The sequence below is a fragment of the Caretta caretta genome, chromosome 2 (genome assembly GCF_965140235.1).
Source record: "Caretta caretta isolate rCarCar2 chromosome 2, rCarCar1.hap1, whole genome shotgun sequence".
Lineage (NCBI taxonomy): Eukaryota > Metazoa > Chordata > Testudines > Cheloniidae > Caretta > Caretta caretta.
This window is the reverse complement of record NC_134207.1, coordinates 3,247,086-3,268,636: the sequence shown is the minus strand read 5'-3', so window position 1 is coordinate 3,268,636 and position 21,551 is coordinate 3,247,086. Positions and strand designations below refer to the sequence as shown.

The window sequence follows — 21,551 nt, the reverse complement described above, 5'->3', positions numbered from 1 at the left end:
CACACCCCTGTCCCCTGACAGGCCCCCCAGGACTCCCATGTCTATCCAACCCTGACTGCCCCCTGGGACCCTTGTACCAAACTGTCCTCCCAGGACCTCACCCCCTGTCCATCCCCCCCACTCCCTGGCCCCCCGGGACCCCACTCCCATCCAACCCTCTCTGTCTCCTGACCGCCCCCACCGAACCTCTGTCCCATCCAACCTCCCCGTCACCTGACTGCCCCCGGGACCTCCTGCCCCTTATCCAACCCCAGCTCCGCCCTACCCTTATCATGCCGCTCAGCGGCAAGACAGGCTTATCTGAAAGCCTGGGAGGTGGGCGGGCGCAAGCCGTGCTAGCTGTGTGGCTGTGGGGGAGGGGGGACAGCAGGGGAGGGGCCAGGGGCAAGCCTCCCCAGCCAGGAGCTCAGGGGCCAGGCAGGACGGTCCCGCTGGTTGGATGTGGCCCGTGGGCCGTAGTTTGCCAACCCCTGAGTTAGATTCTTCCATAATAAGGTTTGAACTTTTCTGTCTTTCCTCATAAAGGTGGTTAAAACATCAACAGCAGCTCTTGGGTTTTTCTCTCAATAAAATTAAAGGAGTCAGGCAAATTCTGCACCACCCCTTGCTCCCCCCGGTCCCCAGTGCAGCTCTGCTGGTAGAACGCCTGACTTCTAGCACTCTCTGCTGACCTTATCTATCTGCATAAATCGTTACCCTGGTGACAGGCGTTCTGTATCCGGGCATGAGTCCCTACGTAGTTCAACCCGGCTGTAAGAGTTAGATGCCCTAGAAGTGACAGGACCCCTGCCCCGTTGCCAACCCCAAGAGCCTCACAGGCTCTGGCTGGCTCTTTGTTCTTCTTTGAGTGCTTACAGACATTCCACTCAGGTGTGTGCATGCCCAGTGCACCAAAGCCGGAGAAATTCGCCTAGCAGTACCTGTAGGGGTAGTGTTTGTGCCCCTTGCCTCATAGCCTGTCCCCTGGCTGTATAAGGGCAGCGTCGCCTTGACCCGCCTCAGTTCCTTCTCACCACCCCCAGCAAGAGGTCGGAGCACTGTGGGCATGGCCCTTTTATCTCTAAGTTGTTGAGAACTTTGTGTTCATAGTTAGTTGTTTAGTAGTTAGTACCTTAGGTGGGTTAGTTAGTTAGCTGGAATGTCTTCACCAGGATTTAAACGTTGCCCATCATGTGAGGGGCTATTCCAAATAGTGATCCCCACACGCAGTGTTTAATGTGCCTGGGAGAGGAACACAGTAAGGACAGATGCTCCATCTGTAAGTCCTTCAGGACAAGGATGCAGTTAGCAAGGCACTTGAGATGCGAGCAAGCCATGAGGCCCCCATCAGCACTGGAGATGGTACCAGCTCCTCAGCTGTCGTGTGAGCCTCATCGTACCGATGTTCTGCGGCAGAACTTGGAGGCAGCCTCTAGGAGGGCTCCACCAAGGAAAAGGACCCATAAATCGGAACACAGCTGGCAGAGAGAGTCATTCTCTGCAGGGATCAATGATGGCTCCTTGGGTACCCGTGCAGGAGCTGGTCCTTCAACCCATTCTCTCGTACCAAGGCAACATTGAGAGGCTGTACAGTCAACTCCAGCACCATGCGTGAGTCCAGAACTGCCGTCTTCAGCACCAACAATGACCACGCCCGTGGCCTACTAGGCGACATCAGACCTATTATGCCTCTCAGTCCCAGACCCTCCAATCACCAATGAACCGTCAGCAGCAATGACTTCATCAGTGATTAGGGCACTGACACCATCCTTGGTACCACCTGTACGCCTGGGTACCCTGTCTAGGCTGGTGTCTGACCAGTTCTTCGGCGATGACGACTTCGGTACAGACTGAGGCTTGAAGACGGGTGCCAACACCGGCCCTGGAGCCTCCTTGAGAGTCAGTACTGAGCGAGAACATGTTGCCCCTGCAACCCATAGGGCCCCTTATTGACCTAGGGCCCGTGCAGGCAGCATATTGGGCCTTGCATGAAGCTGGATGGTGGCTGGCTGGCTCTGCCGGGAGTTGATCCTCCATTACCCCAAATGACTTTGGGGTTCATCAGGGCTGAATTAGAATTCTTCCTCGCCCTCCCTTTTGTCCCCCAGAGGCCGGTTTACAGCTTGGTCCAGACACACATCTGATACTGACATCATGGGATCAATACCAATCACACATTAGGCGTAGGGGCTCTTGGCACGCTACTCATTGGCCACCGATGCCTTACCCATATCCACGATGGCCTGGGAATCTGTGGAACGCTCCTTCTTCCTTCAGATTCCGATCTTCCACCCACTCTAGGGCAACCTCTACGCTTTCAATTCAACCTCCCAAGTCTCTCCTCCTCCCTGAACTGTTGACCCAACATCACGGCCAGGTTGTTCATCCAGCAGTAGGCAGTCTACCCCTTACCACGTGGGTGCTAGATGAGGAAGAGATGCAGTTAAAGAAGTTCTGCTTAGAGTAGGACATCTGGGGGGGGCCACCTGTTTTTGTCTAAGTGGAAGCAGTTTTCGGTTTGGGGGAACCTCAGAGGGAGTTCATCCTATGTCAGCATGGATTCAGAACGTTCTGGACTATTGGTTGCAGTTGAAATCTTTGGGCCTGGCTCTTAGCTCTTCCAAAGTTCATTTGGCTATGATTTCAGCTTTCTACCCTCCTCTTTGGGGAAAGTTGCTAAATTCACATCCTATGGTAGGGAGGTTTCTGAAAGGCATTGTCTGTCATTTTCCACCAGTGAAGAAAATGGTGCCATTGTGGGACCTTAATACAGTGCTCGTGCCACCAATGAGTCTGTTTGAGTCAATAGTTAACATGCTCATTGGCTCTCCACTCCCAGGAGTTGGCCTTCCCGGTAGCTATAACATCCACTAGACTAGTCAGGGAAGCCTTCATGGCAGCAGATCCCCCATACACCCACTTCTTCAAAGGCAAGGTAGCTTCAAGACCATAGCCAAAATTTCTGTCAAAAGCGATCTCTCGGATTCACCTTAATGAGGTTATTTACTTACCTGTATTTTTTCCCAAACCACACTTGGGCATAGAAGAACAACGCCTTCAGACCTTAGATGCGGGAAGGTGCTCGGCATTTTATCTGGAAAGGACTAACCCCTTTCGTTCATCACCTCTCCTCTTCGTATCTTACACTGAGCGGATGAAAGGACAATCGGTCTCCGCTACGTAGATAAGGACGTGTATTGCCGCAGCTTCTGGAGCAGCTCAGATTACGCCCCCAAAGTCGTTACGGGCTCATTCGACGAGCGCTCGAGCAACTTCAATAGCGTTTCTTAGAGATGTTTCCCCGAGTGGATGGCCGCAGGGCTGCAACTGGCCCTCAGCGCACACCTTTGCGAGACACTGTGCTATCACCACGGCTTCTCGGGCTGACGCACGCTTTGGAAAGGCAGTTCTGCAGTCTCTGTGTAAATCGACTCCGAGCCCTGGGAATACACGTCTGCAAGCACTCGAAGAGGAAAAGACTGTTACTCACCTGCGTTGGAGCTGTTCTTCGAGATGTGGCTGCAGACACGTATTCCACGGCCCACCCTGCACCCCCTCTGCATCGGAGGCTCCAGCCTGGGGTTTGGTGCAAAGGAACAGAGGGGTCATGGCAGCTCTGCCCTTCTAGAGCCGGGGAGCGGCGTGAGCACTGCCCATGCGTGCTGCTCGGCGGATTTCTCCAGCTTTGGTGCATGAGCGCGGGATACGTGCCTGCAGCCACACCTCGAAGAACAAGTTACCAGACAGGTAAGTAACCATCTGCTATTGTTGATTTGTGCCAAAAGAGTTAAAAGAGCAGGACCACGTGTGGGGTAGAATTTCTGCTGTCACTCGTATGTGGCTTGCAGGAGTGGGGTGGCTACGTTCGTCTCTGCCCATTCTGCTGGGGAGGAGCTGTGCAAAGCAGCCCTTGTAACACACGAGAGGAAGGAGTGTGGCAAAGTGCGGGTGGGAGCAGCAGCAGGAGCTGGGGAACCACTATCAGCAGAAAGTCCCTTGCAGCGCCCGTCCTAAGCCAGGGTACAGGGCACGTTTGGGGCGTGCTGGCAGACCTGGCTGCAGCGCTGTGCCTATGACAAGGCCAAGCCCAGCTGCCGGAGTTCAGTTCCCCTCCCCTCAATAGCTGGCTGAGCACGTGGGGGACACAGAGAGCAGGATGGTGGCAGGGGAGGCAAATGAGACCATGCTGCCTTCTATGCAAGGCTGGCTCTGGGAATGCCCTGCGCTCCATCCGCCAGCGGGCAGAACAGGACAGCTTGGTGACGCAGGCCTCCCACCTAGGCCAGTGGTTCACACCTGGGCAGGAGCAGCTGAACATCTCACCGGCCACCATGGAGTAAGTCAGGGGAAGAGGGGGGTCTTGTCCCGGCTGCATCTGCCACTGTGATGAGCCTCCGCGCAGGCAGAGATGCCAAGCCTGGAACGGAGCCCGAGCTCCCTCCAGGGGGCCTCTCCAGTTTATGAATGCAGCGCTCAGTTCCCTCTCTGGTGGCACTGAACCATCAAAGAGCAAATGGGTGAAAGCAGGAGCAGGGCAGAGCAGATCAAGGGGGGATGGGTGTGCGTATGCAGTTTTCCCCATGAGTGCAGTTCCCTGGCAGTGCAGACAGCTCCCTGATCAGCAAGAGGGGGCAGGGGCTGAATGCAGTGGGGCCCAGGGGGCAGGAGCGGCTGGTCACCTTCATCCCCCACCTGGGTCAACCGGACAGGCAGGCAAGCCGGTGTCACTGGGGTGGGTAGCTCTCCAGTCTGCGAGGCTGGGAGCTCTTTGCTGGACAGATGTTAACCCATGCAGCCCCTGGCGGGTGGGATGGGGACATCTCCAGGTTGCACGGGGGAAACTGAGGCACAGAGCAGGGTTGGGGCCCTGCCCCAGGCTGTGGAGTGGGTGTCAGGGCTGCGGGGGGAAACCAGGGTTTTCTGCCTGGGAGGCTTTATGGAGAAGGGGGCCCCACCCTCCTTTTTTACTGCACTGTGACCGCATGTGACTGCCTTGCTGGGAGGGGTGTGCCAGGTGCATTGGCTCCTCCCCAGGCTCTTCTCCAACGCACCAGGAAGCAGTTGGCAAGCTCCCTTGTGGGCACAGCAAGATCCTGGCCAAGGTAGAGGAACCCCCTCTTAGCTTTGCCGAACCTCCCCCTGCCCTGCTCAGTCAGCTGCCCCAGCCCTTCCCCCGCCCCCCTGTGATGCAGAAAGCAAACACTCTGGCTGGGGGGTACCAGCCTCTGCTGGAGCCCCGAGGGGGCCCCATTACATCCCAGCTCAGAGTCCCTGTATCAGAGAGCTGCGCCAGGCGAGGCCTGCTGGACCCTCTCCCCTGGCACTCCCCGCTTGGAGGACAGAGCAGCCCAGGCCCCGCTCGTCCCTGCTCCCATAGTGACTGCGTGAGGGCACGCCTGGGGCGACGGGGAGCTGAACAGGGGGCTCTCTCCCCAGCAGTCAGTGCTGGCCCCAGTGCTCCAGAGCAGGGCTAGGGGCCGGAGTCGCTGGAGGTGCCGAATTTCACACCACGCCCTCTCAGGGAGCTAACGATGCCTTCCCAAGGGGCAGAGGGCCCAGGGACTGAGTCTCTCCAGGGTCGGGCTGCGGTGTGCTGGGAAGGTTCCTGCCCTGGGGAGAGCTAGAGGCATTCACTGTCTGTGGGGTGGGCCCCCTGGGGCTGGAGCTGGCAGTGAGGGGGGTGTGGGGTTCCCCCAGCATACAGCAGCCTGGGCCCCAGCTGGGGAAACATGCTCCATTCCCTGCTTTCTCCTTCCCTCCGGCTGCAGCCCTGCTAGGTCTGCCTGCCCGTGGCCCAGCGGGACGGGTCCTGCTGGGGAATGGAGCCCCTGGGCCAGGCCTGGGCACTTATCACCCACGGCTGCTGGGGGACTTTGGGGTGGGGAAGACCACCCTGTTCCACCGCGTCCGGGCAGGGCGCTTCCTGCAGGGGGCCCCCGCCCCCGCCGAGCACCTGGCCATCTGCGAGAGGACCATGCAGCTCAGCCTCCCCCAAGCCCCCCGCCTGGCCCAGGTATGTGGCTGTGGGCCTGTCCCTCCCCCTCCCCCCAGGGCCGGGTGTGTCTGGGCCACACCAGCGAAACTCCTTGCAGCAGCACCATGGTAGCCGCCGGGCCCTGCCACGGGCACCCAGACTGTCCCGCTCTGGGGAGCGACGCCACAAAGGGGTTAATCAGCTGTCGGGAGTTGCTAGGCGACAGCATCCCACCCCCAGGTAGTGGCTCAGGGCTGGGCTTGTGTTGGCTGGGAGCCTTGGTGGTCCCCACTGGTGGGAGGGCTGGGCTGGCAGAGGGCCTGGAGTTGGTATCCTGGTATCCTGCCGGCGTCCTGAGGGAGATGAAACCAGCCGGCTGGGCAGTGCTGTCTGTGGCATGTCCCTGGCACGCCCACAAGCCAGGCGGTTTAGGCCCTGCAGCCCGAGACCTTTACCATCTAACCCAGCCGGCTTACAGACTCCAGCCACAGCGTTTGTCTAGCCAAGCTCATGTGGCAGTGAGTTCCACAGGTTGCCAGTGCCTTGCTCTCTGCTGTGTGCAGATCTCCCTGTGGGACACGGCCGGTGAGGAAAGGTTCCTCTCCCTGAGCAGCTGCTACTACCGGGGCACAGACGCTGTGCTGCTGGTGTACAGCGTCCAGAGCCAGCTCTCCTTCGACAGCCTCCCGCACTGGGTGTGCATGGCCCGGCAGCACTGCCCAGAAGGTAGGGGGCAGGGCAGGTGGGACGGTGTCCCTGGGCAACTCCCGCCGTGCGGGGACGGGGAGGGCCGAGGTTCCCATCACCCCTCCTCTGCACTGTCCCCTGACTCCGCTCCCTCCCAGACAGCGGGTTCCCCCGGCCCGCCAAGGGGGGCTGTTCGCGGCACTGTCGGAGCAGCAGTGATCTGTATAACCTGTGTGCTCAAAAGGTCTGTTACGCTCCCCGCCCTTTTGTCTCCTCTCCCTCTTTGAATCCCTGCGAGGACGTGGCTTTCCCCCGCCCCCTCCCTCCTGGAAGGCTTGTGGGATGGATGGGCTGCCAGAGCAGCTGGAAGAGCTCCCCGTAGACAAGGGGTCTGGGACTCTGATAAGGCAGCGATCATGCCCCCAGTGCATGGACACCTGACGTGGTGATGCCACATGGGCTCTGGCCCATGGCAGGGATGCCCAGCAGGGCCCCATGCCCCCCACGGACCTGTTCTAGCCTCCCCACGCACTGTCCCTGCCCCGTGCACAAAGCCCCTTCCCCTCCCCATTCCGCTACCTGCGCCCCCCCCTCCCCTGCATGTAGCTTCCCTCTCCTGGAGGGAGCACCCATCCCATAGGCCTGAGTGCCTGTCCCGGGGTTGGGCCCCGCTGCCCGCCACCCTGAGGGCTGGCATCCAGCCTGTGCCACCCAGCTCTTTCCCAGGCTTGGGCTCCAGTCATGCTCGTTAAGCCCTGGGCTCCAGGCCATCTCTCTCACGAGGTTCCCTGGCAGCTTTTCAAAGTGGCTGGAGACAGAGGGAGCCCGGAAAATGGTTAAAGAGAAACCAGCCGCCCTGCCAACATCATGCGTGTGCATCTGTACATGGGTGTGTGCGTGTGCGCATCTGACTGTTAATTAGCGATGCCCTGGCCAGAGCGCTGCTGTCTTCAGACACACATTTGTGACACTTTGCATGACAATGGTGTGTATTGTACGTGTCTCCCCTAAAGCTCTGCCGGTGACCCTCATTCCCGACCTGCAGTTCTTCTATCTTGGCCTGGGGTCCCACCCCCAGCTCTGCCGGTGCCCCTCAATGCTGGACCTCAGCCCTGTGCTCCCAGGCACCGAGTTAAACCTTCTTTTTTCCAGGAGGGTGCCCCACCCCTGCTCTGCCTGGAGGCCCCTTCCCCAAGGCCCCACCCTTGCTTCACCTCTTCCCGCCCCGCTCCAGTGCCTCCCGCCTGCCAAGCAGCTGATTGGTGGGGCCCGCTGGGCAGCTGATCAGTGGGAGGCTGGTGGGTGCTAAGCACCCACTATTTTTTCCCCATGGCTGCTCTAGCCCCAGAGCACCCCCAGAGTCAGCGCCTGGGCTCCCCACGCACAGCTGTGCTGGGCTCCGGCGGGGAGCTGCAGCCGGGAGGGCAGAGCAGGCAGGAGAAGCCCTTCCAGAGAGCCCGTCTCGTCTCATCCCGGCTCTTGTCCAAGCCTGCCCCTTGAGGCAGAATCGCCAGGTGCTCACACGCTGCTGGCCCTGGCAACCACAGGCTCCGTTCAGGGCCGGGCCCCAGGGTGCTGTGCAGACACGTACCGAGACACGCCCTGCCCCGAAGAGCTGACAGGGAACACGGGCCACCAGCAGGGCGGGGCGTCCCACGGAGCTGCTCGGCTCTCCCGGTGGCAGGTGTCGTCTGGGATCAGTGGGGGACACGGGGCCAGTCCATCCGTGAGCTGAGCCCCCCGGGCTCTCGAGCTCTGTACACAAGGGAGTTGGCACAGATGCTGAGGCAGTGCCAAGGGACAGGGCAGTTCAGGGTGCGGATGCTGGTCTGAACATGTGTCCAGGCCTCCCTGCCGTGCGCAGGGGTACAGGGCCCTGGCTGGGCCTCCCTGCATACAGCCGCGGCCCCCCGGTGCTGTACGCAGGTGCTGGCCCTGTCCTGAGCCCTTGCGTTTTCCCGTCTCTCTCTCCCCCATCTCCCCATCCCATCTCTGCCTCCTGCAGCCCCCATCTTCCTGCTGGGGAACAAGACTGACCTGGAGCCGTGCCTGCCGGAGGACAAGGCTGAGAAGTTTTCTGTGGAGCACAGAATAGCTGGCAGGTTTAACGTGTCTGCCAAGACAGGTAGGGTGGGGCTGCCCCCCTTGCCTCATGCAGCTGGGGAGCTGGGCCCCCCAAATGGGCTCGGCACGGCTGGGAGGAGCTGGAGCCCTCTCCGAAACATGATGTGGCAGCTGGGCAGCTTCCCTGCCCCAGCCGTGTGGCCCACTCTGCCCACGGGGCAGGGAGTTCAGGCTCTCGCCCATTCAGTCCTTCTTCTCGGGGGGGCCCTGCCACTGATTTCAGTGGGAGTTAGCACCTTTGGGGAGCAGGACTTCAGTGCCCATGGCCAGTGCTGTGCTGAGATTCCTCCCCAGCTGTTGAGTGGCTGTCAGACAGGAGCCACTGCCCTAGGGTTTCAGAGGAACAGCCGTGTTAGTCTGTATTCACAAAAAGAAAAGGAGTACTTGTGGCACCTTAGAGACTAACCAATTTATTTGAGCATGAGCTTTCGTGAGCTACAGCTCACTTCATCAGATGTATACCGTGGAAACTGCAGCAGACTTTATATACACACAGAGAATATGAAACAATACCTCCTCCCACCCCACTGTCCTGCTGGTAATAGATTATCTAAAGTGATCATCAGGTGGGCCCTAGGGTTGCCAACTTTCTAATAGCAGAAAACCGAACACCCTTGCCCCACCCCTTCCCTGAGGCCCCGCCCTCGCTCACTCCTTCCCCCCCTTCCTCTGTTGCTTGCTATCCTCTACCCTCATTCACTCGCTCATTTTCATTGGACTGAGGCAGGAGGTTGGGGTGCCGGAGAGGGTGAGAGCTCCGGCTGGGGGTGCAGGCTCTGGGGTGAGGCTGGAAATGAGAAGTTCAAGGTGTGGGAGGGGGCTCAGGGCTGGGGGAGGGGTGTGGGCTCCCAGTGGGGGCTCAGGTGCGGGAGGGGGCTCAGGGCTGGGACACGGGAGGGTGTGCAGGTTGTGGGCTCTGGGAAGGAGTTTGGGTGCGGGAGGGGGCTCAGAGCAGGGGCAGGGGGTTGGGGTGCAGGAGGGGGTGTGGGGTGCAGGCTCATTGGGGTGCGGGAGGGAGTTTGGGTGCAGGAGGGGGCTCAGGGCTGGGGTTGGGGTGCAGGAGGGGGAGAGGGGTGTGGGCTCCAGGAGGGATTTTGGGTGCGGGAGGGGGCTTGGGGCAGGGGGTTGGGGTGCATGAGGGGGTGTGGGGTGCGGGCTCATTGGGGTGCGGGAGGGAGTTTGGGTGCAGGAGGGGGCTCAGGGCTGGGGTTGGGGTGCGGGAGGGGGAGAGGGGTGTGGGCTCCGGGAGGGATTTTGGGTGCGGGAGGGGGCTCGGGGCAGGGGGTTGGGGTCTGGGAGGGATGCGGGGTGCGGGCTGCTTGTGGTGCAGGAGGGGGTGCGGTCTCTGGGAGAGAGTTTGGGTGCAGGAGGGGGCTCAGGGCTGTGGTTGGGGTGCGGGAGGGGGAGAGGGGTGTGGGCTCCGGGAGGGATTTTGGGTGCGGGAGGGGGCTCAGGGCTGGGGTTGGGGTGCGGGAGGGGGAGAGGGGTGTGGGCTCCGGGAGGGATTTTGGGTGCGGGAGGGAGCTCAGGGCTGGGGCAGGGGGTTGGGGTGCAGGAGGGGGTGTGGGGTGCGGGCTCATTTGGGTGCGGGAGGGAGTTTGGGTGCAGGAGGGGGCTCAGGGCTGGGGTTGGGGTGCGGGAGGGGGAGAGGGGTGTGGGCTCCGGGAGGGATTTTGGGTGCGGGAGGGAGCTCAGGGCTGGGGCAGGGGGTTGGGGTGCAGAAGTTGGTGAAGGGTGCGGGCCCCGGGAGGGACTTTGGGTGCGGGTGCCCATGTATGGCTCTCAGACACACACAGCCCTTGTGCACACCCGGCCCTCGTGTACACGCTCATGTGTAGAGCCTTCCTTCTCACGCACAGCCCTAGACACATGCATGTGCACTGAACCCCCGTTACGCACAGACACGCACACACACGCTCTGCAGGAGAAGCGGCTCCTCTTCCTTTCCCCCGGGGGGGACTCCTGGTGCTGCTGCCCGTGGCTGAGCCGTGGCCGGTCTCGCCCCTGCAGGGGAGAACGTGGACAGGTGCGTGCAGGACGTGGTGCGGCTGCTCGTCCTCGAGAGCGACGCAGGGTGTGGCAGGCTCACGGTGCCGCTGCAGGAGGCCGGCTCCTCCAGCCCGTGCGCGTGCTGAGAGCCCTGGGGATGCCTGGCAACACCGCGCTCCGCGTCAGGAAGCTGCTGGGGTCCCGGCCTGAGCCCCGAAAGCCACTGTGTCACCACCAGCCACTGCTCCTGCCGGGCGTGGAGCCACCCCTGGAGAGACCCTCCTGCCCTGTTCCCGGAACGTGCTGCCGGATAATCCCTGCTGTGGGGGGTGAGCAGCCTCGTGCCATCCAGGCATCTTTGTCCCCTGGAAGGGGAGGCTGGACCCCAGGGGCTGGGGCTGAGCCCCACGTCTGTCCCCGCGTCTGCGGTTTGTCCTCTCGCTGCTCACCAGCCTGTAGGGGAGGAGAGCCTCCCACAGGCCCAGCACATGGGCTGCGCCTGGTCGCTGGGAGACCCACGCGCACACACTAGGCCCAGCAGGAGGCCGTGTCAGCGGTTATGGGGGCTCTTCCGCCCTCTGGGCCGGCAGCGAATCAATGCCCCCACCCAGTGCTGGAGGGCGCTCTGCGTCCTGTTTGAGAGAGGGTGTGAAAAGCAGCCCCTGCTCCCTAGTGCTCATTGCAAATCCCATTGTTCTCCATGCTGGGTGGTGGGGTAACCTACTGTCCTGTGCCCAGGCCAGATGCCATGTCAAGCACCTGGGCTGGGCTGGGCTCTGGGAGAAGCGAACAAGGAGAAGGGGGCTGCATAGCAGGTGACTTCTTTGCATCAGCCTTCACTGGGGCAGGGGGTGGTGGGAACCGGTCCCAGACTCGCTCTTGTCAGGCGCTGCAGAGAAGGGAGGAGGGATTGAGGTGACAGGGGGGTTGCTGGAACAAGCTGCCAAGGCGCTGGCAGTCCCCAGCACCAGGTGGGATAAGCCACCAGTAGTACTGTGTGATCCACACCAGAGGGCGTGGTCCCTGGGACCTCTGGTTGCACCTGCCGTAAGAAAGGTGTTGCCCATGATCCGGGGAGTCAGCGCGAGTCTCATCGCAAAGCTCGGGAAACTATCTGAAATGCTCCATCGGGTAAAATCTTGGCCCCATGGAAGTCAATGGCATGTTCCTGTTGGCTTCCCTGGAACTAGGAGTTCACCCATAGATCTTCAAGGCTAGAAGGGAGCCTGAGCCTGACCTCCTCAGCAGGCCAGACTGGATCTCCCCCAGCTCCGCCTGTTCTGAGCCCAGCTGCTTGTGTCTGGCTGAGGCAGCTCCTCCAGAAAAGCATCCCATGTTGATGTGAAGATGGCAGAGATGGACAATCCACCACTTGGTGTCTGTTTGTTGCAATGGTTAACTGCCCTGCCTGTTAAAAATGTGTCATCTTTCTAACTTCCATTTGTCTGGCTTTAACTTCCAGCCCCAGTCTCTTGTTCTGTCTTTCTTTGCTAAATCAGAGATTCCGCTTAGGGCCTGGTAGCTTCTCCCTGTATTGATCCCTCTCTACGGTACTGAGTGCCACCCATCTTGCACTGTCTCGAGTCATCGCTGTAGCTCTCTCCTGCACCCTCACCAAGTTTCAACTTCCTTTGTAAAACGTAGGCCCCGTGTTCCAGTCTTAGCACGATCAACAAAAAGCCAGGGACGAGCCTGCCCGGGCTCTGCAAGGGAAAGTCACGCCTCTCCGATCTGCTGGCATTCTTTGAGCATGTCAGCACATGGCGGAGAAAGGAGACCCAGGTGATACTTGGTCACCTAACCCTGCTGGTTCCCAAGCAGCCCTTCTGCTGGTGGAGAAACACTGGGCTGGAGGCTGTGTTTCCTAGCCGCTCTGTGTTCTTGGGGAACCAGGCGCAGCACCCAGCCTGTCTGACTCACGAAAGACATTCCTCCACCCCCCAGCCTCTGCTTGAACCAAAGCTGCATCAGAAGAAAGACTTACAAAAAGCAATGAAAAGGCCGTGGGAGACCCACCTAAACCCCTGGGAGAAGGGTGACAGGATTAAGGAAACTCCCGTAGGCTCATTTGCATCAAAGATGGGACAGGGAGGCATCTCCATTAGCATACAGACTGGAGAACAGAGACTCTGAGGCAAGAACCGCAGGGAACTCTGGGACCAGAAAAGCAGGGCAGCACTGCATGATGGGGGATCTCTGCTCCAGATGTTAACAAACCCACGCCTGCACACACCCAGCTCAGCAGTTATCAGACCAATTCTAGTAATAAATCCTTGATTGGTATCCAAAATACTGAAGCTGCCTAACTGCATTGGGAGCTCCCTCGAAGGAACACTGCCCATAGCCAGGGATGATCAGCTCCCCTGATCTAGCCTGAACAAAACAACCTCCCTTGTTTACACGGCAACAAATCTAGTGTTCTCCCTTGAACCATTGTCGTTTCTCTACAAAAACCGCTGTCCACGCTCAAGTAAGTGCTCTGATGCCTGGATCCACAATCTGCGTCAGTCCCACTGGGACTTCATCTTCTCCTGACTGATCATGCTGGGGGCTGTGCCTGTCTCCAGCTCTCTGGACCCTCAGCTACCACCATCACCTGGGACCGCCTGATCGAGTCCAGCTTCACGGAGTGGCAAGAACCCAGCTCGCTCTAGGTGCAGCCCCCTGACCCTGACTGGTGGGGTCAGTTAGAGGTTTCTAAACCTGACTTTTACAATTGTGTTTGTTAGATTTAATAGTATCCCTGTTTTGTTTGTGTGGCTCCCCATGGTTATTACCTGGCAATAAATAACTTTCATGGTTAAGTTTCAGAGTAACAGCCGTGTTAGTCTGTATTCGCAAAAAGAAAAGGAGGACTTGTGGCACCTTAGAGAAATAAATTGCTCATGCTCAAATAAATTGGTTAGTCTCTAAGGTGCCACAAGTACTCCTTTTCTTTTCATGGTTAAGCTGGTTGCTTCTCTCTCTCTCTCTCTCTCCCCCCCCCATCCCCCTCGTGGGTGTTTTTGGTTTCCTCATTTGCTCTGCAGCAGCGCTCCTCGTGCCTAAGCTACAGATCCCTGCAGCGCCCGACAATCCTGTGGGGTTTGCTCCTCCAGTGGGTTATGAGCAGAAGAACGGTAATGGGAAAGTGGGGATAGGGACGTGCTGAACCTGGGGCATAGGAGGGCAGCAGCTGGGGGGTGCTGCTCGGCCCAGTCTGCTGGGGCCAGGGGCATATCAGGGTGGCGGACTGAAAGTGCTGCTCGGCCCAGCCTGCTCCGGCGGGCTCTGTTCCGGTGCGGTGCCCGTGGCACGTGTGGGCGACCGCTTGGAAATGCTGCTCCCGGCCTGCTGAGTGCAGGGGCATATGAGGGGTCAGCTGGGGCGTGCTGATTAACCCTGCCCTCTCAGATGCGCCCTGTTAACGTGCCAGTGCTCATCTGATTCTGGGGCTGGAGGAACCCAGCCCTGGGAACCGAGGTCCGGCAGGACAGCTCCATTGGAAGGGGACTTGCAGCAGGGAGAAGCAGAGCGCCGTGTGAGAACACAAGTGACGCAAGCCGTACATGGACAGAAGTACAGACATCCCCCTGCCCCCAGAAGAGTAACCCGAATAAATGAGCGTACCCCAAAGTGACGGGCGAAGCTGGCCAGAGCTGTGGCTGGCGATGCAGCCTGAGTCTGCGACGGTCTTTGGGGTGACAAAGGTACACTGCAGATGCACCTGCTGGTATGAACCTAGCCCTGCACTGCAGCAGGCTTTCCTGAGGGGTGGGGTAACGAGGACAAAACACGACAGGCCGGGAGACTGAGGCCAGACAAGAAACATCAGTGGCCCTCCAAGACCAGACTCTTGGTTCCAAGGCACCCCCGTGGCCTGTTCCCCCCTTCTCAGAAGCAGCCCTGCTTCTCTCCTTTCTGTGCCCTGGCCCAGTTTGCTTCCTGCTGCAGCAGGACAGGGGGAGCAACTTTCCTCCTCGCTGGAACCCCTGAGAAGCTGCTGGTGAGCCGGGAGTGAGGAGCCAGGTGTTGGGGCGGAGAAAGGACCGTCCTGCTCCTGGTGGCACGGGGGAAGGCGGCTGGTTCCAAACCTCCACCGCAGAGAGCCATTTCCACAGCCCCCTCCGCCGTGTCCTGCTGCTGATCACCAGCATGGGGCAGGCCTGAGCTGGTTCCAAGCAGCCCCTTGGGTCTGCAGGGAGACTTGGCTTTTCCCCCCGGGGGTGCCGCAGTTAGCAGGTCACGGGATGGTTTGGGGGGCTCAGTGATTGCTGGGCCCTGGCAGTGTGCTGCGTGCTTGGCAGCGTGCTCACAGGCTCTGCCCTTGCCCCAGGGCTTGGTGGCGTACACTCAGCAAGCGGGCACTCAATGGAAAACACATTTAAGGCCAAAGGGACACATAAGACTTTGCCTTCTGCGGCTCCTTGGGCATGGCTATTGCCAGCGCTTGAAAACATTCCCTCCCAACCCACCTGGGTGAGATTGTCATCCCCGTTTCATAGACGGGGAAACCGAGGCACAGGGAAGTGAAATGTCTTGGCCAGAGTTTGTTTGGTTCCCGCTTAAATAATTATACAAGAGACACCCAGACAAGCCAGGCTTCAGCCGCTCTAAGCTGCCATTAATACTGCAAGAGAAGCCAGCACCAGGGCAAACTCCTGCCAGCCAGTCACCTCCAGCAAGACTCCTTTCCACCCTCACATCGATGCGGGCAGCAAACCCTCGGCCCTCTCCAAAGCCCTGCCTCACAGGTGGCTTTGGCAGGGTGTCCGTGTCACAGAGTCCAAGCTATTTCAGATCAGCGGAGGGAGCGAGTTGTGGGGTCTCGTGAAGCTCCTCCTGCCCGGTCCAGGCTGAAATGGGCTCTTTGGTCTGGTCTCCGTAGGCGGCCTGGTATGTGTGTCATTGCTACAGCTGTGAAACCTGGTCAGCAGCCTAGCTGAGGGACCAAGGAAAACATGCACACAATGAACCAGGAGCCTCCTGGGCCCAGGATGCAAGTGTCACAGTTCAGGGCTGTGTTTCCCCCCTTGTGGTCCCTGGAGGGCACCCGCTCTAGACTCCCAGCTCCTCCGTCGTCACCTGTCTCTCTTCCTTCTGAGCAGGGGGTTTTCCAGGCTGCACAGTTCCCTGCCTACACTGCGATATCCCCAGCAAGCCAGACTGCCCGAGCAGGCCAGCTTCTGGGCTTTGCCTTGTTCTCCAAAGCGATAAACGGCCTAGCAGCCATTGGTTACGAGTTCCCACCCAGCCCTTCCTAAGGGAGCACAGTTCTGGGCAGGTGGAAGCATGACAGAGAAAACATTTTAAAAAGTAGCTTCTAAAAAGCTTTCCAGAGGTCACCCCAACTCCAGCCTCGGGCTCGGGCCTGCATCCCTCCTTCCGACTCTCCCCTAAAGCTGTCCCGCCCATTGGCTGGAGCAGAAAGCAGGCCCTGAGTCCCTTTAAACTTCGGCCTTTCTTTACTGGTCTTGGGAGAATCCAGTCTGTCCCAGCCTACACGAGCCTCTCCCGCTGGTGGGACTTTTCTGGCGGTGTCACAACCTGAGTGAATTTCCCCAGTCACCCCCTGCTGCTCTGAGTTCCCGGAGGTCTGTGGTCGACTTCCCGCCATGGAATTACAGACAGTCCCTGGCCCACAATGATACAGGAACGTAATACAGTAAGAGCTCCCCAAGACACGGCGAGGCACAGGCCCCAACCCCGGGGGTGCTCCGGGGCTGGAGCCCCCACGGGGAAAATTTGGTGGGTGCAGAGCCCCCACCGGCAGCTCCCCGCCCCACACCTGGCCCCAGCTCGCCTCCGCTCCGCCTCCTCCCCTGAATGCGCCGCCCCCCTCTGTTTCTCCCCCACCTCCGGCTTCCTGCGGATCAGCTATTCGCGCGGGAAGGGCTGAGAAGCAGGCGGTGGCTTCGCGCTCAGGCCCAGGGAGGTGGAGTCGGAGCAGAGGGGAGCTGGGGCCAGGCGTGGGGCGGGGAGCTGCCGGTGGGGGCTCTGCACCCACCAAATTTTCCCCTTGGGGGCTCCAGCCTAAGACGCCACTTTTGATGTGATCGGTGGGGGGAGCGGTTGCTCCCTCTGCTCCTCCCCTAGCTACGCTCCCCCACCCCTAGGAGCCAGAGGGACCTGCCGGATGCTTCCTGGGAGCTGCCCCAGGTGAGCACCTCTGGGACTCCCCACCTCACCCCCCAGCAGGTGCCTCTGGCTCTTAGGGGTGGGGTGGGCACCCACTATGGTGACCCACGAGACCCTCCTGCCTGGTTCTGGGGGCAGTCGGGGACAGGGGAGGGAGGTGGATGAGCCAGAGGTCCGGGGGGGCCTCAAGGAACGCGGCGGGGTTGGATGGGGCAGGAGTCCTGGGGGGCGGGCGTGGGCCACCACCCCCTCGTGGGGTGAGGAGGGAACCGGTGGTTAAGATTTTGGCAGCTCATCCCTGGGAGCACCCGACAGCCAAACCAGAAGTCAGCACCTGTGCTGCGGGGCGTTGCCATCCCTGTCACAGCAAGGACGGGTAGCTCCCCGAGAGCATCCCTGGGCTGAACTTTTCCCACTGCGTTTCCTCTTGCGCCCCATCTCCGGAGACACTTGCAGTGGAACCAGCTCTCTGGATTGGAGGCTCGTCTCATGCCAGCTGACTGGGCCGGTGCTGATCCCACAGCAGGGGCCACCGGGGTGCGGGAGGTTCTGAGTCACCAGTCTCTGCATTCGCTGCACCAGCACATTTGACCGCTGAGCCTGGCAGTTTGAAGCACGGATCTTCCGTTTTTAACCCCATAAACCATTTCCTTTCCTTGGCACCCAAGGATCTCAAAGTGCCTAATGGGCTAATTCATCCACCCTCACCCCCCTGGGAGCTGGACAGTATCATCATCCCACCTTACAGAGGGGGAAACTGAGGCACGCATCATGCTAGTTAGGCCTTGTCCCTGCTCCTGTGAACGTAGATGGACACTTCTAAACCATTCAAGGGGTGCAGGATTGGGCCATGAGTTCACCGTGTGTCCTGATCCTTAAACCCAAGGCCATGCCTCCTCTGCCAAACTCAAAGTTGGATTCATTGTGAAAGTCCCTCATAAAGGTGACCTGTAAGGATGGGGAAATGGAGCCTGCGTCCTTATTTGCTTGGCTACTTCAAACACTTTGGGGGTGATTATTTGGTGGGGTTTTTTCGTTAATATAAAAGGAATGTCTGGAATATCAGTTCCAAACAGTGGCACTAAATGGAGGAGGAATAACGGAGCCTTGTTAGCAGAGCTCCCAAAAGTCAGACTCCAATGACTAACCAGCTTGTAGAGGCAGGAAGCCCAACTCCTTCTGTTCATCGAGTGATAGACTCCATGGCCAGAAGGGACCGTTGGGGTCATCCAGCGTGACCTCTTGGGCAGAATCCCCTGGGAGGATAACATGAGGGGGAACGGAGTCCAGGAGAGCTGGCTGTATTTCAAGGAATACCGGGAGGAAGCACAGGCAGGAATGTCTGTGAGGGGAGGGCTCCTGCCTCATACTGGGAATGAGGGGCGATCAACAGGTTATCTCAAGTGCTTATATACAAATGCACAAAGCCTTGGAAACAAGCAGGGAGAACTGGAGGTCCTGGTGATGTCAAGGAACTATGACGTGATCGGAATAACAGAGACTTGGTGGGATAACTCACATGACTGGAGTACTGTCATGGATGGTTATAAACTGTTCAGGAAGGACAGGCAGGGCAGAAAAGGTGGGGGAGTAGCACTGTATGTAAGGGAGCAGTATGACTGCTCAGAGCTCCGGTACGAAACTGCAGAAAAACCTGAGTGTCTCTGGATTAAGTTTAGAAGTGTGTGCAACAAGAGTGATGTAGTGGTGGGAGTCTGCTATAGACCACCGGACCAGGGGGATGAGGTAGATGAGGCTTTCTTCCGGCAGCTCACGGAAGCTACTAGATCGCATGCCCTGATTCTCATGGGTGACTTTAATTTTCCTGATATCTGCTGGGAGAGCAATACAGCGGTGCATAGACAATCCAGGAAGTTTTTGGAAAGCGTAGGGGACAATTTCCTGGCGCAAGTGCTGGAGGAGCCAACTAGGGGGAGAGCTTTTCTTGACCTGCTGCTCACAAACCGGGTAGAATTAGTGGGGGAAGCAAAAGTGGATGGGAATCTGGGAGGCAGTGACCATGAGTTGGTTGAGTTCAGGATCCTGACGCAAGGAAGAAAGGTAAGCAGCAGGATACGGACCCTGGACTTCAGGAAAGCAGACTTCGACTCCCTCAGGGAACGGATGGCCAGGATCCTCTGGGGGACTAACTTGAAGGAGAAAGGAGTCTAGGAGAGCTGGCTGTATTTCAAAGAATCCCTGTTGAGGTTACAGGGACAAACCATCCCGATGAGTCGAAAGAATAGTAAATATGGCAGGCGACCAGCTTGGCTTAATGGTGAAATCTTAGCGGATCTTAAACATAAAAAAGAAGCTTACAAGAAGTGGAAGGTTGGACATATGACCAGGGAAGAGTATAAAAATATTGCTCGGGCATGTAGGAAAGTTATCAGGAGGGCCAAATCGCACCTGGAGCTGCAGCTAGCCAGAGATGTCAAGAGTAACAAGAAGGGTTTCTTCAGGTATGTTGGCAACAAGAAGAAAGCCAAGGAAAGTGTGGGCCCCTTACTGAATGAGGGAGGCAACCTAGTGACAGAGGATGTGGAAAAAGCTAATGTACTCAATGCTTTTTTTGCCTCTGTTTTCACGAACAAGGTCAGCTCCCAGACTGCTACGCTGGGCATCACAAAATGGGGAAGAGATGGCCAGCCCTCTGTGGAGATAGAGGTGGTTAGGGACTATTTAGAAAAGCTGGACGTGCACAAGTCCATGGGGCCGGACGAGTTGCATCCGAGAGTGCTGAAGGAATTGGCGGCTGTGATTGCAGAGCCATTGGCCATTATCTTTGAAAACTCGTGGCGAACCGGGGAAGTCCCGGATGACTGGAAAAAGGCTAATGTAGTGCCCATCTTTAAAAAAGGGAAGAAGGACGATCTTGGGAACTACAGGCCAGTCAGCCTCACTTCAGTCCCTGGAAAAATCATGGAGCAGGTCCTCAAAGAATCAATCCTGAAGCACTTGCATGAGAGGAAAGTGATCAGGAACAGCCAGCATGGATTCACCAAGGGAAGGTCATGCCTGACTAATCTAATCGCCTTTTATGATGAGATTACTGGTTCTGTGGATGAAGGGAAAGCAGTGGATGTATTGTTTCTTGACTTTAGCAAAGTTTTTGACACGGTCTCCCACAGTATTCTTGTCAGCAAGTTAAGGAAGTATGGGCTGGATGAATGCACTACAAGGTGGGTAGAAAGCTGGCTAGATTGTCGGGCTCAACGGGTAGTGATCAATGGCTCCATATCTAGTTGGCAGCCGGTATCAAGTGGAGTGCCCCAAGGGTCGGTCCTGGGGCCGGTTTTGTTCAATATCTTCATAAATGATCTGGAGGATGGTGTGGATTGCACTCTCAGCAAATTTGCGGATGATACTAAACTGGGAGGAGTGGTAGATACGCTGGAGGGGAGGGATAGGATACAGAAAGACCTAGACAAATTGGAGGATTGGGCCAAAAGAAATCTGATGAGGTTCAATAAGGATAAGTGCAGGGTCCTGCACTTAGGACGGAAGAACCCAATGCACAGCTACAGACTAGGGACCGAATGGCTAGGCAGCAGTTCTGCGGAAAAGGACCTAGGGGTGACAGTGGACGAGAAGCTGGATATGAGTCAACAGTGTGCCCTTGTTGCCAAGTAGGCCAATGGCATTTTGGGATGTATAAGTAGGGGCATAGCGAGCAGATCGAGGGACGTGATTGTTCCCCTCTATTCGACATTGGTGAGGCCTCATCTGGAGTACTGTGTCCAGTTTTGGGCCCCACACTTCAAGAAGGATGTGGATAAATTGGAGAGAGTCCAGCGAAGGGCAACAAAAATGATTAGGGGACTGGAACACATGAGTTATGAGGAGAGGCTGAGGGAGCTGGGATTGTTTAGCCTGCAGAAGAGAAGAATGAGGGGGGATTTGATAGCTGCTTTCAACTACCTGAAAGGGGGTTCCAAAGAGGATGGCTCTAGACTGTTCTCAATGGTAGCAGATGACAGAACGAGGAGTAATGGTCTCAAGTTGCAGTGGGGGAGGTTTAGATTGGATATTAGGAAAAACTTTTTCACTAAGAGGGTGGTGAAACACTGGAATGCGTTACCTAGGGAGGTGGTAGAATCTCCTTCCTTAGAGGTTTTTAAGGTCAGGCTTGACAAAGCCCTGGCTGGGATGATTTAACTGGGAATTGGTCCTGCTTTGAGCAGGGGGTTGGACTAGATGACCTTCTGGGGTCCCTTCCAACCCTGATATTCTATGATTCTATGATTCTATGAATCCCTGTTGAGGTTACAGGGACAAACCATCCAGATGTATAGAAAGAATAGTAAATATGGCAGGCGACCAGCTTGGCTTAACAGTGAAATCCTTGCTGATCTTAAACACAAAAAAGCAGCTTACAAGAAGTGGAAGATTGGACAAATGACCAGGGAAGAGTATAAAAATATTGCTCAGGCATGCAGGAGTGAAATCAGGAAGGCCAAATCACAGTGGGAGTTGCAGCTAGCAAGAGATGTTAAGAGTAACAAGAAGGGTTTCTTCAGGTATGTTGGCAACAAGAAGAAAGCCAAGGAAAGTGTGGGCCCCTTACTGAATGAGGGAGGCAACCTAGTGACAGAGGATGTGGAAAAAGCTAATGTACTCAATACTTTTTTTGCCTCTGTCTTCACGAACAAGGTCAGCTCCCAGACTGCTGCACTGGGCA

The 21,551-nt window shown here is 57.8% G+C and overlaps 1 protein-coding gene across 1 annotated transcript; it reads left to right on the top strand.

The window, feature by feature from the left end:
* The first annotated feature begins 1,021 nt into the window (after positions 1-1,021).
* Positions 1,022-13,557, top strand: LOC125632935 (uncharacterized). The gene is made up of 3 exons (XM_075124887.1): positions 1,022-6,679; positions 8,646-8,765; positions 10,775-13,557. Exons 1-3 carry the CDS (start codon positions 5,995-5,997, stop codon positions 10,897-10,899), a joined length of 930 nt encoding a protein of 309 aa, XP_074980988.1. The 5' UTR covers positions 1,022-5,994; the 3' UTR covers positions 10,900-13,557.
* The last annotated feature ends 7,994 nt before the right edge of the window (positions 13,558-21,551 follow it).

Bases quoted from the DNA above. Each gene is read 5' to 3' on its own strand.
- LOC125632935 (XM_075124887.1), top strand. From the start codon at position 5,995: ATGTGGCTGTGGGCCTGTCCCTCCCCCTCCCCCCAGGGCCGGGTGTGT. The intron at 6,680-8,645 runs GTAGGGGGCAGG...TGCCTCCTGCAG, and splicing joins CCGGCAGCACTGCCCAGAAG to CCCCCATCTTCCTGCTGGGG. The intron at 8,766-10,774 runs GTAGGGTGGGGC...TCGCCCCTGCAG, and splicing joins TAACGTGTCTGCCAAGACAG to GGGAGAACGTGGACAGGTGC.